Source organism: Anastrepha ludens, chromosome 3 (genome assembly GCF_028408465.1).
Source record: "Anastrepha ludens isolate Willacy chromosome 3, idAnaLude1.1, whole genome shotgun sequence".
Classification (NCBI taxonomy): Eukaryota; Metazoa; Arthropoda; class Insecta; order Diptera; family Tephritidae; genus Anastrepha; species Anastrepha ludens.
In genome coordinates, this window is record NC_071499.1 from 94,646,319 (window position 1) to 94,664,506 (window position 18,188).

The 18,188-nt window shown below is 36.1% G+C and overlaps 1 protein-coding gene across 1 annotated transcript; it reads right to left on the reverse strand.

Moving 5' to 3' along the window:
- On the reverse strand, window positions 1-15,076 carry LOC128858505 (very-long-chain 3-oxoacyl-CoA reductase). Its single transcript, XM_054094857.1, has 5 exons — window positions 14,408-15,076; window positions 12,399-12,445; window positions 2,675-2,750; window positions 542-882; window positions 1-475 (listed from the first exon to the last, which is right to left on the reverse strand). Exons 1-5 carry the CDS (start codon window positions 14,562-14,564, stop codon window positions 140-142), a joined length of 957 nt encoding a protein of 318 aa, XP_053950832.1. The 5' UTR covers window positions 14,565-15,076; the 3' UTR covers window positions 1-139.
- Window positions 15,077-18,188: the final 3,112 nt, after the last annotated feature.

Sequence of the window (18,188 nt, forward strand, 5' to 3'; positions counted from 1 at the left end):
TGAATGAAAATGATGATCAGATAAGGTTTTTTATTACGCGTGGCATTGACACATCGTATTGATATAATTGAACATACGTTATAATTCACTAAAAAATTTCCAAGCATACATACATATATCCCTCTACATATATTCCCCTCTATTTATTCTGCTTCACATTACGCAAGGCGCGCTTGCGAATATTCAACAATTGTTTGAAGACAAAGTCCGTAGTGAAGGGTTCACAGATAATATCGTTCATGGCTTTCAAAGCCACCTGTAGAAATGTATGTGGCAAATAGGCTGCAGTTTTGGTAGTATATCCCAAAATATTAAGAGCAGCGGCGACATAGGTATCGGGCGATGGGGTCATAGCGTTCGTCTTTTTCATTTTGCTCATATTGGTGGCAACAAAGCCCGGTTGAACACATTGCACAGTGATGCCTTTACTGCGGTACTCCGTTTGCAAGTCCACGCTAAATTTGTCAACAAAAGCCTGTAAAATTCGAAACAATCAGTTGAGAGTGAAAAGCTAAGATGAAGTAAAACACATTTCATTTACCTTCGAGCCACTATAAACGCTTAGTAATGGGTTTGGTATAACGGCAGCAGTTGAAGATACATTTATGATCACACCTTTCTTTCTGTTCACCATAACCGGCAAAATCAGAGCACACATGTGCGTCACAGAGTGTACATTGACTGAAATAATGTCCTGTAAGAATTTGGGATTTTGTTCGTAGCTCTCTAAGAAATATTCTGGGTAGGGATATGAAACGCCAACATTATTGACGAGCACACCAATATAGAGACCTTCAATGCCTGCTTTGATTTTGTCATAAATATCCACGCCGTTTGTGAAATCGACATCGATGATTTTGGTATCGACCTTGAAGTCTTCGCCTTAAAATTGGTAAACAAAAAAATGAATTTCAAAGTAATAGTTAATAATTTGTTTTACAGCAAAGGTGTTCAAAGAGGCTATTTGTTTTATTACTCATGGCCTATTATTCTATTCTCTTTTGTTGAATTAATTTAATTTAATTTAATTTTATTTTTTAGTTTATTTTCTTCTCAATTTAATTTAACTCCATTTAGTTTAACTTAATATTTTGTTAACCCCCAGGTTTAGGAAGTTAGGATTTGGCGTGGTAACGGATGCCTATCGTAAGAGGCGCCTCACCACACATCAGCCTGCTACTTATGAGAAATAACTCAACGCTAATAGGCTGAACGAAGCAGGTGGATTTGTGACGATAGGAAACTGTCGTCATTGTACTAAAATTTATTGAGGAGGTTGGACTCAGATAAATACTTTGAATCTATGAAGGCGGCTTAATAGATTCTTAGATAGGCATAACGTTGCAGTACTAAATTTCCCCATAACAATAATGACATATATATAGGTATATTAGGCCGGGTCGATTTGTGGGGAGGTAAAAAAATCGCCCATTGCTCTGTGAAAATCATATTCTAGGGATCAAAATAAGAAACTTTGCCGAAGAAACCATACCTCTAAAACGAATCCTGATGTCCCCCAATTTGGGTCGAACTTTTTAGTTTCTTTTCTCATGTAAAGGCCAAAAATGGTGATATTTTGAAAAGATTGTATGGGGAACCCCCCAGGGGAGTTCCAGGGGGTGTGCCACTGGCATGGGTGGATCGGTTGTCCAAAGTTAGTGGGGGTCGGTCATACATTTGGACTCGATTGGAGCACTCTAAATGGGTCAAAGTGGGATTTTTCGTTCGACCCAAATTGGGGGACATCAGAATTCGTTTTAGAGGTATGGTTCCTTCGGCAAAGTTTCTTATTTTGATCCCTAGAATACGATTTTCACAGAGCAATGAGCGATTTTTAAACCGACCCGCCCTAATATATATACTACATATACATATGTACATATGGCGCATTCGCCCTTTGTTGGGTCTTTGGCTAAGTTCCTCCTCCTATTTGTGGGGTGCGTCTTGATGGTTTTCCACAATTGAAGATACCTACAGTTTTATGCCGCCTCCGAACGGCATATGGTTTTTATGAGGCATGACAGAAATACACTTGGAGGGTTGCCATTACCTGCCGAGGGCCGACCGTTATTAGAAAAAAAATGTTTTTATCATTTGGTGTTTCATGCCCGGAGTACTACTGAATAATGTTTACACACCAACTCGTTCGGCTACGTCGGCCGTCATTATTTAATTTCATGGTAGTCACGCACCAACCCGTTCGGCTACGTCGGCCGTACTTTATTATATTATATAATATTAATTTTTTTTTATTTTATATCACTTTATTTCAAATGATTTAATGTTATTTTTAAATATTATCTTATTTTGTTTTATTTTCAATTAAATTAAATTTATTTTTATTTCTTAAAAGACCCTTGAAATAGTCTTAAAAATTTCAAAGGAATTTTTTTTAAGGAAACCTCCTAAGATTCTTCTGTAGTAATTAAATACATAATTAATTATAAACTGAGTATTATTTTTAGCGGTTTGACAGCTGTTCATTGCCAACATTGGGGGTTTGTTATAGAGAATTTGATTTAATGTATCATTTATCGGATATTCTACTCCGCACCAACCCTCTATGTACACACTCTTTATTACAAAAACTGGCAAATTAAATGCTAAAATAAGCAGAGAGTGTTTTCAAATTTTAAAATAGATAGTTTCAGTGGTTTGACCTGTATATACTTACCGATTTTCTTTGCTACGTTTTCTAGCTTGGGCAACGAACGACTGATCAATACCAAGTTAAATCCCTTTTTAGCAAGCTAAATTAGAAAAAATGTAAATATGTTTTTTAGATCGAAAACTAATCGAACTATAAAAAGTAATATAATATACTATTATTTATTTACTAATACATACAATAATTAAGACTGCATATTGGGCTGCTCAAATGACTTGGCTTCAGACTAATGACTTTTCTTTAGTAATCTTCAATGTACCTGCGAAGTGCTGTGTATTGTGTATATCCATATGTATGTATGTATGTATGCTCATTCAAATACGATTATGTGTGTGTGTAGGCAAATAGAGTCTACTGTGATTTCTTCTTATTTCATTGGCTGTGTTAATTGCATTACACTTTTTTGCCCATTTGTGGGGGTTATGCGCTTGCATTTGTGATACAATGCAATTTTTGCGTTGTCAGGGTATTTACGTAAAATTTTTGTTATGCTAATAATTGCCCAAGTAACTGCGCTTTTCTGTGTTTGTTCATTGTGAACTCTCATTGGCACTTGACATTGAATATTTTTGTTTGAGATTTGCAAATACTTTGCAACTTTGCATAATTTTTAGTTGAATGAAAAGCAAAAATGTCAATATTGGGATTTGACTAGAAGTGAAATAAACAATTTACAAATTGCTAAATATAATTTATTCTATCAGGCGCCTGATTGAAATTTTACCATGAGTTTTAATAAAAAAAAATATTTACTAGATTTATAAATAACTGTTTTGATTTTTTAGGCCAAACTACGGAGTATAAAATAATGTGTGGCGACGTATGTAAGTAGCATACGCCTTCTTTCTAATACATCTTAATCTCTTAGCCCATTTATATTAATAAAAATAATTGTCGTGATATCCGCAGTATTAATTTTCGAGAATATGGTGACAATATACAAAATGTATGTAAACTTCAATGTTTTATTTCATGAAGTTAAAACTTCATGTGGGCTTCTGCTTGGCCACCGTCGCGAGAAATCTCCGTCGAATAATCCCTGCTGCCTCCCATTAAACTAAAAAACTCAATCAGCAGGGTTCTCTTTACGACCTTAAAACTATTCCACTAAGTAGAAGACTGATTACTTTAGTCGCACACTTCGATGCACTGGTTTTGAATTGAAGGCTAATTTAGTCGTATCTCTTGATACCTTTTAGCCGTTTTTTTGGAAGATAACATTTTACCTCAATACTCCTATATCATTATATAGGACTTTTTAATAGGAACTCGTTGATGTTCACAGGCTGTGGCGGTCATACCATTTTGTTTTGGCAACGTCTGCCAAATTTTTAGTTTATTATTCAGTCATTGAAAATTGGATCACTTGAATCTGTGCTACCATTCGAAGTCGCGGTGGACATATAAACGATGCTATTTTCCATTCATAATAGCGTACATGCCTTTCAAATAAAAAAGGATTTCGTTAGTACCCCATACTCTAATTTTTTAATACTATTTAAGCACACCCTAATTGGAGGACGCCTTCGTTTTACCTGGAGCGAGCTATCTACCTTGATAGCACCTTGAGGGCCTTCTCTTAATAAGAAAATATCAAAAATCACGAAGGCGAAAAATTGGAAGGGGAGAATATGTGAGTATTTTGTGGTATACGAGTGAATTAATGTGAAGAACTGTACATATTGTCGACAATGGGTATAGGCAAGCGATGAAATGATTTGCTTGTAAGATGGCATTATCATAATGTTAGCAAGATCTTGTCTAGAACTTCGCATGCAGCGCACATAATTTGATTTATGCGTTTCTCTACTTCCTTCAGAATGACTCCGCTATATAATGAATTATAATAACTACCTCGCACACTGCCTAACGGAATCGTGTTGGATAAAATGTTCAGAATGGTGAGATAAAACAGTTTAGCAATGCTTGACTGTCTGTCCGTCCATTCGCGTAAGGATTCGTATATATGTATACTAGGGTCGATTTAAAAATCGCTCATTGCTCTGTGAAAATCGTATTCTAGGGATCAAAATAAGAAACTTTGCCGAAGGAACCATACCTCTAAAACGAATTCTGATGCTCCCCGATTTGGGTCGAACGAAAAATCCCACTTTGACTCCAATCGAGTGCAAATGTATGACCGACCCCCACTAACTTTGGACGGCCGATCCACCCATGCCAGTGGCACACCCACTGGAACTCGCCTGGGGGGTTCCCCATACAATCAATTCAAAATATCACAATTTTTGGCCTTTACATGAGAAAAGAAACTAAAAAGTTCGACCCAAATTGGGGGACATCAGAATTCGTTTTAGAGGTGTGGTTCCTTCGGCAAAGTTTCTTATTTGGATCCCTAGAATATGATTTTCACAGAGCAATGGGCGATTTTTTTGCCTTCCCACAAAAGACACTAAAAGCTCGACCCAAATTGGGGGATATCAGAATTCGTTTTAGGGGTATGGTTCCTTCGGCAAAGTTTCTTATTTTGATCGCTAGAATATGATTTTCACAGAGCAATGGGTGATTTTTTTTGCCTCCCCACAAATCGGCCCGGCCTAATGTATACTCATGTATCTTAACGAAATTTTAGGTATACGTTATTCTAGGGCAGGGATTGATTGGTGTTGAAAATAAAAAATATATAAAAAAAGCGATACTGCTCAAGAATTTTTTTTTTTAATTTGGTACGAGTATAAGCATTGATCACAAAAAAATAAATATAATTGAAAATAAAGTTCGGTTGCCTCAAGTTTAGACATTGCCTTATCAAATCTAATTCAAAACGCAATAATCGATCACCCTAATATATATGCACATACATGCATGTTTTTATTAAGCAAGCAAAATTCAGCCCACCATTGCTCGTAACTGATTAAGCAAATGCAGTCGACAATTTAAATTGATGAATAAAAATTCTTCCCTTCCATACATTTACTTGCACTGAATGTAAATACACACATACTCACATATACTTCTGTGTATGTGGTAAGCTAACAGACGAAGTCCACTATGTAGACTGCTGTTTTTGATGGCTCAACGATTGCCAATAATAATGTTTCCTGAGTGTTGTTTTTATATTTCTTTTTTGATTTTAGTATTATTTGAACTTGGAGGCCTAAATAGTAATTTTATGCACGTCGCATAGGTGCTACTGTTACGTTTTTGCTGTTTTAGCTGTTGTAGTCGCTTTATTTGTACTCGTACGCTTACCTACATTCGTCCCCTACGTGTCGAATATGGAAAATGAATTATAATAAAATATTAACATTAAGAAAACAGTTCCAACGTTTTACTACTTAGTAGATATATAGATAGCAAAATTTAGCTCGGGAATGCAGAGAGGAGGTTATCTATTGGGTGTGTAAAGTTATTCCAACTGAAGACAGATTTTTCACCTAAAGTGGTGTCTTGAAGTCCACAGCTTTTCATCAAAATACCCAACAAAAGTTTAGAATATGAATATTTTATATGACGTTTGGTGTTGATATCGCCAAAGACATGATTTCTGAGGCTGAATCGGACCGAACATTCATCAAACGAAATATTACTAGAGACTAGGATACGTTTGCGTGACGTAATTCGCCAAAAAAAGGATTTTTGGGTAAACCACTCGTGGATTTCGCACCATGATAACCCACTGTCGCTCGGTGCTATCATTATTTGTGAATTTTGTTCAAGAATGAATCGCATGCCATCCAACAGCCATCGAATTCACCCAATATGGCTCCCTGCGATTTTTTTCTATTTGATCCAGTCAAAAAAAAAAAGATAAAACCACTACGGGAACGCGTTTTAACAGCTGAAACGAAGTAATGGAAAAATCGAAGACGGCTCTAATGGCTATATTGAGGATAGAGTTTCAGAAATGTTTCGAGAGCTGGATCAAGCGCTGGCATAAGTGCGTTGCAGTTGAAGTGGAGTACTTTGAAGGCATAATATCACTTTTGTGGAATTAACTGGTATTTTTTATTTTCTGAATATATTCGGGGAAGCTTTTGATCAATGTGGTTGTATGGCGCGGAAATTCTGTGCTAGGTATGTATGCGGTCGAGCTTCTCCTCCATTTTTGCTGTGCCTGTCTTGGCCATCGCGGATATTGATGTATGTATTACTTGTGAAATATTCTAGAGAATTCTAAAAAATCATTTGATTAGTTAGATCTTAGATATAATTATTTTCGTCATAATTAGAAAAGCACAAGTGAAATACTTAATTTTGATGTGGCTTAATAAAGTTTAACAACAGATAATCCTAGCTACCTAAAATCGTAACTGAACATTCAACGCTTGTGAATATGATGACGATACACTTTCTCGCAAACCAGACTTATCACCACCCCCTGGGACTTTAATCGAGCTTCTAAAATAAAGTTGAACTAATTTTATTCCTTTTTTTTGTAATAGAAAAACTAAAAAAAAATAATTCCGTTTTAGTTGTCGTATACACTTACATAAGTAATATATATTAATTTTACTTTGAATTGAAAGATTATTCGCTGTTCTTGCATAGTTTCTGGGCAGCACTTTTTCAGCGGAGTATTGAAATATTTTTTTTAACTCAATGATAATAATTTATTAAAAAACAGATAGCCGTTCCGTAAAAAAGGATCAGGAGTTTATAACTTAAAAAACCGGTTTCAAATGATTGTCTAAATTAAAAAGAGGCCAGAGAGAAAAAAAGTTCCAAAACCGTTTACCTGAGGCTGTTCTCGCTGACTTTTCCTTTTTCCATCCCTCAAATTATGATTACACCCGTTTTCAGTAAATAGAGATACGAATAAAAGCAAATTCCCGAATTACTGAAGTTGTTTTCGGAAAATGTGTTTAAGAAATGTTTTGGTTGCATTATTCTTTGTCTGCCATTTCGGAATGGTCATCCTTCAAGGTGAGACAATAAATTTGAATGAACAATAATTGTTATTTTAATTGCATTTTTTAACAGGATCGACACAGCATAAGAGAAGAGCTAGTGGTAATGTTTTTTTCGAAGATTTGGGGCTTTATTGTGAAAAACCGGTACAAAATATTTTATTTGAAGTATTGGCCATCGCTAGCTACAACTTTCGCCCATCTTTCGGGCAATTTTCGGATGCCGTTTCTCCAAAATTCTGGCCGCTGCTTGGCTATCCATGACTCAACCCATATTTTGGTAGCTTCGTACGAGGAGAACCGCTGGTCCACCAAATCGAGACTCATATGCCGGAACAAATGATAATCGGAGGGAGCTATGTCTGGACTATACGGCGGGTGGGGTAACACTTCCCAGCCAAGCGTTCCAAGGTATTTTTTGACAGGTTGAGCAACATGTGGCCGAGCGTTGTCATGTTGCAAAATAACCTTGTTGTGCCTTTTTACCGTTTCCGGCCGTTTTTCTTTCAATGCCCGGCTTAAACGCATCAATTGCAGTCGGTAACGATCCCCCGTGATTGTTTCGCCCGGTTGGAGCAGCTCAAAATATACGACGCCGACCTAATCCCACCAAATGCAGAGCATGATTTTCTTGCCGTGAATATTCTGCTTGGCCGTCGACGTTGATGCGTGGCCGGGCAAACCCCATGATTTTTTGCGTTTTGGGTTATCGTAGTGGATCCATTTTTCGTCGCCAGTCACCACCCGATGCAAAAAACCCTTCCGATTTTGTCGCTCGATCAGCAATTCGCACGTAAAAAGTCGTCGTTCGACGTCGCGCAGCTTCAACTCGTACGGGACCCAATGTCCTTGCTTTTGGATCATTCCCATCGCTTTTAGACGCTTGCAAACGGTTGATTTATCAACGCCCAATGATTCAGCAAGCTCTTCTTGGGTTGGGCACGAGTCCTCGTTTACCAATTCCCCCAATTCCGCGTCCTCGAACTTTTTGGGCTGGCCAAGACGCTCCTTGTCTTCGGTGTGAAAATCACCACTTTTGAATCGTCGAAACCAGTACTCACATGTTGAAATCGACGGAGTATGGTCTGGGTAGGCCTCCTGCAGCAATTCACGGGCTTGGGCTGTATTTTTTTTTCAAATTGAAGCAGAAAAGCAAAGCTTCCCGCAAATTGCGTTTCGACGGCACGAAAGTTGACATACTCGGAGCACGAAAACACTGCGTTGTTTATACTTCAGCGAAATGACAGATACTGATAAACAAAGCCTAGGGATGAGGCTTTGTCATGAATATATATTCAGTATTGCCAACGCGATAAAGTGATAAATAGCGCCATCTGTGTGTCACCTTTAAAACTAATTCAACCTCCCAATATAACAACCCTTTTGCAATAAACCTGCAAATTGTGTCACTCAGACAAAATTTCGCACACATGATTAAAATGTTTAAAACAATTAAAAAGACAAAAAACTATAACACCGCGTTACACACCTTCTGTCCTATGAACCAAATATACTTTTTCGGAAAGGGGATAAAAAATAAAAATACACGTGTATCGGCGATTTTCATGTACACGTCACAATTTTTTTTTTGTATTTTATAACTTTAAACGAGCAATTCTTGTATGCATATCTGTATAGACACACGATCTCAGAATTAGCTTAACGGATTTGAATCAAATTGGGCACACAGATAGTGTATCACATTTATAAACTTTTCACCTAGGTGTTGCCACTGACAATGCTTCACAGGGTTGCCACCTGTTCGAAAAAAAAAAAAAATTCCATGAGGTATGCCGATGTGGGTATCAAAAGAAAGGTATTTCACTCCGCATTACAATAGAGATATAGAACCCCGAATTTTTTTATTAATTTTATTATATTAAAATTAAAAATTGTTACATTAAAAATTTTAATGCTTTTAAAGAAACTTAGGCCTTTTATTTTTGCGTTTGTAAGCATTTGTGTCAGTAGCGCAACAAATAGACCAACAGTATTCGCCAAGCATATGCGTAATGTTTTGTCCTTTAAAGCGCTTTCGAGTCGGGCAGTGAATTTTTCGTAAGATGAAATATACAGAAAGACGTTTTCGCGCAACAGAACTTAAAACAATTGTCAAAGTATGCGTCTCCTAGTAGCGCAACTGTCAGATGATCGGAACTTCCGGAACTGTAACAAACACACAAACAGCACAGAGTGTGTTGTATGAAATAATAAATTAAAGGTTAATAAGTTGTTTAAAAATTTGGAGTCCCTTCAAGTTATGCCGAAAATTTAGAAAATATTGTATCTTTTTTTAGAAAAAAAAAAAAAAATTCAAGAAAATCTGAGAATTGATAAAATATTCTTTTTTTAATTTTACATAATGAAAACATTCAAATTCAGCGCGATTGGATCACGGAAAAAGGGTTAAAAATTGATCCAAAGTATTTCACATAGGCGGCTACGAGCTCTATATTTTATACATAAAAAAAAAATTCTGACATGTACAAGAAAATCGCCGATACACGTGTATTTTTATTTTTTCTCCACTTTCCGAAAAAGTATATTTGGTTTAAAAAAAAATATTATAACTATAAAATTTCGGGATTTCTAACCTCATTGAGTATGTGCTTACATACATATGTACGTATATCTTTAAGAGTGGCAATAAAAATGACGTTAGAAATTATAGGCCTATTTCAAAGCTGTCAACTATTTTCAAAATTTTTGAGCACGCGGTCTATACAAAGCTGAGCTTTGTGGTTAAATCTTCAATTTGCCCTAATCAGCACGGGCTATTTCCAACAGATCTGCAGTATCTAATCTGGCTGTTTTCAGTAAATACTGCATTGATTCTTTCTCGGCTGGCTTCCAGGTCGATTGTATATATTTACACCGACTTTTCGAAAGCCTTCGACAAAGTTTCTCTTAGAATCTTAGTTAAAAAATTAGCTTGTTTTGGATTTCATTCTGCATTTCTGCAATGGATAAAGTCTTATTTGAGCAATAGATGCTGTGTTGTAACAATTGATGGTATTTCATCTACCCCCTTTGCTGCCACCTCTGGTGGTCCGCAAGGAAGTATCTTGTGACCGCTTTTATTTGTGTTATTTATTAATGACATCAAAAGTTGTTTCTCATATGCTAAAATTTTGGTTTATGCTGATGACCTTAAAATCTTCTCAGCGATCAAGACTCAAGAGGATGCCATTAAACTTCAAGCCGATATGAATAGGCTTTACTTGTGGTGCCAGAATCCACGACTTTCCCTGAACTTATCTACAGAAGTGCTTTCAAATATTCGAAAACATCTAACATTTTGTGCACTAAGTACAGTATCTCGACATGTGACCTGCAGTGTGTTAGCGAGTTTACGGACCTTGGCGTTATCTTTGATAACAAATTCTATTTTAATAACCATATAAATTATATTACAGTAGATTCTGTTTTTATGCGGTATATACGTTCCGCAAGAAACAGCATAAAAAAAGCTACCAGATCTATAATAAAACTATAGATATGTTTCAAAAGTGCTAAGAACCGCATGAATCTGAAATAATTAATATAAATAAAATCGCATAAACAAAAAATTTATTTTCGAAAATTATATCTTCATTTAAGAAATGTCAGAATCGAAAAAAAATGTACATCGTCAGAAATAGAATCAGACAATACCCGCATGTTGCGTATTCGTTTAGGATTTGGTGTAAAACCAATTCCGTCACTTGAGGAAATGTACACGTCTGGTCTAGATGGTGATGCAGGCGGTTCCATACTTGTAGGGTTAGCATTTCTGATGTAATCTGTGATGAGTTTTTGCTTAGCTGGTTTAGAATCTTGTTTATACAATTCCCGATAGGTCAACATGCATTTTTTAATTTTTTTAAAAACCGCACTATTTCAAAACCGCATAAAAACAGAAACTACTGTACTTCAAAATCTTGTTCGATGTTGGGCTTCGTCAGACGGAACGCCACTAAGTTCTCTGATCCCTACACTATGAAGTTACTCTATACATCTTTTGTTAGGTCTCATTTAGAATATGCTGTGTTTATTTGGAGACCTTGCAGTCAGCAGGCAATATGCAATATGGCAATATGGGCAATATGCCCTTCGGTCTCTGAATTTTATTGATCCCATCCCGTCATATTCTGCTCGTCTCATGCTTTTAAGTCTCAAGTCCTTAGAAATTCGTAGGTCTATACTGTCTCTGTCTTTTACTTATAATATTATTACTGGAGTAATTGATTGTCCCTACTTGTTGGAAAGGATTCGATTTAATGTTCCCCAGCGATCTCTTAGGAGCTTCTACCCTTTTTATGGCGGACACTTTAAAACTAAGTAAGCCAGTAATGCTCCCATTACTCGTGCTTTACGGGAATTAAATTCCGTTCATAATGATATTGTTCTCTATTTTTCGCTTTCAAGAGTAGCATTTTTAAATCTCCTGAATTCTATATTATAGTTGTTTTTAAATACATGTAAGTATATCTGTAGTTTAGTCTAAGCAAGCAGTAATCTCTGTAAGGATTTAATTCATAGACTTAAATAAATAAATAAATATCAAATAAGTGCCATGCGATTTTCATTACGAGTATGTGAGCCTAGGACACATGTGGTCCTAGGATAAGTTATTTTTTTTAGAACGGTTTAATTTTTTGATTGCGTTGTTAATCTTCAACGGCCGTCACATTCAGTATATCATTTAAGCCAAAAAGTCTTTGTTAGGGATTTGCATTCCACATTTTTATGTCGCTCAGAATTATGTGTCCTGTTATATCTTCAAACCTACCACTATGATTGTTTTGAAAACCCATTATTCTTGGATTTTAGATTACGTTTGTACCTTCCTACTATTCTTTCTTTTACATTGCATGACATACCGCATTCGCATAAGCTTTCCCAATACCATCAGTTGCGCCAGTGATCACTATAAAGGCAAAGGGAAAAAAGCTCAGTAATAATATTGATAAGAAGTACGGAATTCAGAAATATATTTTCACACATACGCACTTAAATATGGATCCGTAATGCATATAGATAAGAATATACAGTACAATGCGCTTAAATGCACCAATATTTTATTGCACATTCAATTGCCAAAAATTAAAGTTTTTTGCATTGCATACTGTTTAATTTAATTGCATAGTGGCTATTTGCACATTTAGTTTTGATTTGATTAGCTTATTTCGGCTGGTCAAATGCTTTGTTTTTGTAAATATAACTTAAATGCACAACCTGCCTTCTACATTTTTTTATCACAAAATGTAAAGATGTTATTAAAACAAAATATTAAATATCTGGTGTGTTTTTAAGCTGCATGAAAACTATCGATATCGATAGCTATGGTTTGACATTTGAGAATGGTAAACCGTGTTGACATTTCTGTTCAAAAAGGTTTGGTAAGTCACCATGAATCGTTTAACGTCAGAACAATGCTTCCAAATTTACTTTGAAAAAAAAAAATCTGTTTGCGAAGTTCATAGAGCCCAGACCGCATCATCCCACTTTTTTTCGAAATAAGGAAGGAGGTGCCGTTACGGAGAATGGCGAGCGCTATCGTGCCATGCCGACTGAATTTTTGTTTCCGGCTAAACATCGACGACACTTGGTTCCAACAAGACGGTGCATCTTGCCACACAGCGCGCTTAAAAATCGATTTATTGCAATATTCAAACCATCATTGACGCCATATTTGTTAGAAAAAGTAGTCAAAAATTGTTGTGATCAGATGGACCATGTAACTCGTAGCCGCGGTGGACATATCGCACCCTAAATACAAAAGGGTCACAACTCAAAATTTTCCACACTCCAGCTCGACTTGTTTACAGTAGCACAGAAAACAAACTATGTGACATATCACGCTGAAATTTGCCATATAAGCTTATAACAGTCCTACCAAAAAACAAAAAATTTATTTTTGCCATATGTCATCCGCGGACCGTTTTATTGATAACGTCTCGTTCATATTTAAGCAGAAGGTACATTTTGAGTTGTGACCCTTTTGTATTTAGGGTGCGATATGCCGGATGTCATATTCAAAAAATAAATGCAATGAAATTATCTACCAGATTATAGAAAAAAAAAAATCATTCCAACAATACTTCTGTTCCGCATTATCATTTGAAGTTTTCAAGCTCTTAAAAAACACCCGATACTTTATAAAACTACACGTTTACTATTATAATTTATGCATAAGTAAGCATAGTCATATTGTATGAAGTTAAAACGAACATTGAAAATATTCTTTATGCAAAATTTTAATTTTTTTACTTAAGTGCACATAGGCGATAAGTGCATAATTTACTTTTTGAGCGGGGTGTGCAATTAGGCACATTACACTGTATATATGCACATTACAGTAAATATTTAAAGTTTGTCCCGTTTACCGGCATTACTTAATCCTTTGCACTCGGAGACCATTTTTACATTTCCTTCCAACAACTCGATAATGATATATATATTTTATCATCAAAAATGTTGTTGTTGTTGTTGTTATCATCAAAAGCGTTTTAGTTAAAAAAATAAAACATTAAAATATATAATTTTTACATGAATTTATTGAGAAAACTTATAAAATTTCACATCTTATAGTTTTCTAGAGTCTGCATTTCGAATTACCGAAATAAATGCTCATGCCAGCAGTGCTGACATTCCGAGTGCAAAGGGTTAACGATTCGTTGTTATGGAATTCTCTTCAAAAATATTAAATTTCTCAGTTAAAGGCTACATGCAATTGCAATTTACAAAATTAGACTATTTTGCCACAAATTCCGTATATACATATACATACATACAAACGTATTATGTATGCATGTAAATTTGTTGTACATAAATGAGTAGTAATTCCATGATGCTTATCAGAACGCTTAACACATGATTCACAACTAACCAGCCCAGCCGCCCATGCGACGTATGTCGAGTTTTGGCCCAAAGAACTTCGGCCCAATGATATTCACGTAAAGCCACGGCAGGACGGTGTGCACGAATTTATAGACCACAGCCGCAAGGGCCAAACTGCCACACAACTGAAATGCAGAAATCGTCATTTTGCGCTGAGACGGCGTATTTTTGTGCGGCGAAATGTTGGCCTTTTGAATTTGTTTGCCTCAGCAATCTATTTGTACTAGGTTTTTTCTAAACTTGTCGTTCTTCGACAGCAGTGGTCTCTAGGTGCAAATATGTCCCGTTTTGTGAATTCGCTAAAACACTTTTCACCGCTGGAAACACTTTTCTGCATGCGCGTTTGTCAATGTGCGATACTGTAATGTTATGTATTCTCCTCCGGCTCTGTGTAGCTCGGAAAAAATCGATGATAACGAGTAGTGAAAAGTTATAAGCACAAAGTTCGTTTTTCACCTTTATAAGCACATACTTAATACAATTTTCGTGATTCTCTTCATATAATTTGTAGTTCCTTTGTGGATTGTCGATCAAAATTCAATGAACACCACATATGCTTTGCCGGCGTACTCAATTACATATCTCAGGCGTTTGCCGCTTCTGTTCAATTGTATGCTTTGCTGTGAACGTATCTGCGGGAATTGGACGAAAGTCGCATTTGTGTGCGTTTGCCAGCCGCGACGTTTGTTGACTCGCCCAACGTTGCTTCTCTTCTTTCGGCCGTCCCTTAGCCGGGTGGGTAATTGTTTTCATTGATGTTTGTTTTCGAGGCGCGTAAATTTTCTGCACTCGCCAGTAAATCCATATCGCACCACTATCGGCACACACATACACAACTATTTATGCGCATGTGTATTTTGAATCCACCCCACAGTGGCGTGTCTCCGAGCATATTCATATCGCGTACTAATTTATGCACAGTCACTCACATAATTAATCATAAAAAATGTGTGAACTTAATACTAAACATAGAGAGAGAACTTATTCTTATCTACATGTACTAATATTTTTTGATATATTGTTTCTTTATTATTCTGCTTATTGATATCACTCTCATAGTAAAAAAATAAAAAAATGCGTGACCAAAATGATAGAACAAGTTTTTCCTAATAGTGATCTCCCATCGTAATGCAATGGCAAACCTCTGAGAGTATTTCTGCCATGAAAAATCTCCTCATAAAACAAACATTTGCCCATTGGAGTCGGCTTAAAACTGTAGGTCCCTCCATTGTGGAGCAACAGTTTCCTTTGCATACGTACATATTTGTTATACAAGTACATTAGGCCGGGTCGATTTGTGGGGAGGCAAAAAAATCGCCCATTGCTCTGTGAAAATCATATTCTAGGGATCAAAATAAGAAACTTTGCCGAAGGAACCATACCTCTAAAACGAATTCTGATGCCCCCCAATTTGGATCTAACTTTTAGTGTCTTTTGTGGGGAGGCAAAAAAATCGCCCATTGCTCTGTGAAAATCATATTCTAGGGATCAAAATAAGAAACTTTGCCGAAGGAACCATACCTCTAAAACGAATTCTGATGTCCCCCAATTTGGGTCGAACTTTTTAGTTTCTTTTCTCATGTAAAGGCCAATAATGGTGATATTTTGAAATGATTGTATGGGGAACCCCCCAGGGGAGTGCCAGGGGGTGTGCTACTGGCATGGGTGGATCGGCCGTCCAAAGTTAGGGGTCGGTCATACATTTGGACTCGATTGGAGCACTCTAAATGGGTCAAAGTGGGAATTTTCGTTCGACCCAAATTGGGGGGCATCAGAATTCGTTTAAGAGGTATGGTTCCTTCGGCAAAGTTTCTATTTTGATCCCTACAATACAATTTCACAGAGCAATGAGCGATTTTTAAATCGACCCGCCCTAAAGTACATGCATACCTATTTCTGCAAATTGTGTATAAAAACTGAAATGCAATTCCCTTATAAATAATTCATAACAAGAATTTAGAATACGCTTTGGATTTCTTTTTTTATACTTGCACTCTGAACTGCACCCATGAATTCCGTGTAGTATTTACCCAAATTTCAAAAGAACAAAAAAGAAATTGCCTCGCGTTCCTCTTTTTGTACGCCCTTGAAGGTGAATCAATTACACTTTTGTAATTGAAATGTGATCGCTCTGACTTTGTATGCTTTTTTGTGCATTATTTTACGGTCAATTTTATATTTTTTTGGCATTATAGTTCCGGTGGGTGACGCCAAATGCCATTATACGTTCTAGTATAGGAGGTATAACGGTATAATGCTTCTTCGCAAACAGATAACCCGTGATATATCATTCACTATTCTCTTCCTAAAACGTTTTGTCGTGTCCAGTTCAGATAGCAGCTGCACTCCAATACACTACTCTAGCATTTTTACAATACAAAAATGAAAAGTGGCATAGAATTGATTGCAGTTTCTCCGACGATACACGGGAATTTCACTAGATATTACTTGTCTAGGGCATATCTGATCTGCAACAATCTTCCGCTACAAAGCTCAGCCCTGCATCTGAGTATAAGCGTATATTTCAAAATGTTTTCATATCCTTACCTAAGTTTCAATGAGAAGAGTAAGGTTTCAGTTTCAATGCACATTTTTGTGGCTCACTGTTGCTCGTGTGTGTTTATTAGTAGTACAAGTGGTGTACATTTATATGTGTTGCAATACACATAATATATGGATGTACATATAAATATTTCTACATATGAAGTTGCATTGACAATACGAATTTGCCCCACATAAAGCAGCTACAAACTTTGAAGCCTTTGAAATATTGCATATAAAAATATCTTTAAAACTTTTCAAGTTGAAGTTGTGCTTCGTTTAGCACATTTTTTATGCTTAAACATCCAGGAGAGTAAAAGTTCTTTTCGAAGTTCGCCACATTTAAACGTCCATGAAAAACTAGCCCTGAGAAACTGTATTGTAATATAAAATGTTCTTCAATTCGTTTTCAAACTCAGCAGAAAATATGCTCAAACTAACGACCTTTTCAATGGCTACCCTGCAAGTATGCAACGCAACTCGCTGTTTGCGACGAGCGCACAGTTGGAGACACACTGTATTTGTTCAGTGGTCCTTTAACGCATTTACTGTGGTGGCTAATAATCAACACAATTAAGAACCAAGAAATACAGATTTGATTTATTCAGCCTATGACTTATGTATGCATGGATGGGAACGTTTAGGTATTGATCAGTCTCATGGACTAGGAATAGTGTGAATTGTCAAAAATGAGAACGGCGAAGCCAATGTTACCACACCCTGATCGACAGGAAAGGTCGAAAAAAAGAAAATAGACAAATTTAGCGTCAGTATGCAATATTTTCTATATTAAATATGCAAGTACATACATATGTATAATATGTGACAATTAAGCAAAGCGCTGACGCTGAAGCTTTAATTCATTTATTGTTATACAGTCGAACTTCGATAACTCGAACTATGACACGTATGACACATATGTACATACATACATAAAAATCCATAAACAAAATAAAACCTGATGGAAAAATAAAACAATCCATAAAACTTAAGGGTTAGCAAACAATTTTATTGATAAAACAGTCCATGCTTCAAATTATGTATAGTTGCTATATAATATTGTATGTGATATTTTAAAATTATATATACATAATTAGGAACATTGTATAGCTTTCATTCGTTTAAAGTAATAGGACTATGAATAAGTTCGTGCGGTTTTACAACAGATGGCGTAACTTGATTATTATTCCATCGATCCACATTTCCAAACATTCATTGGAGAGCTACTG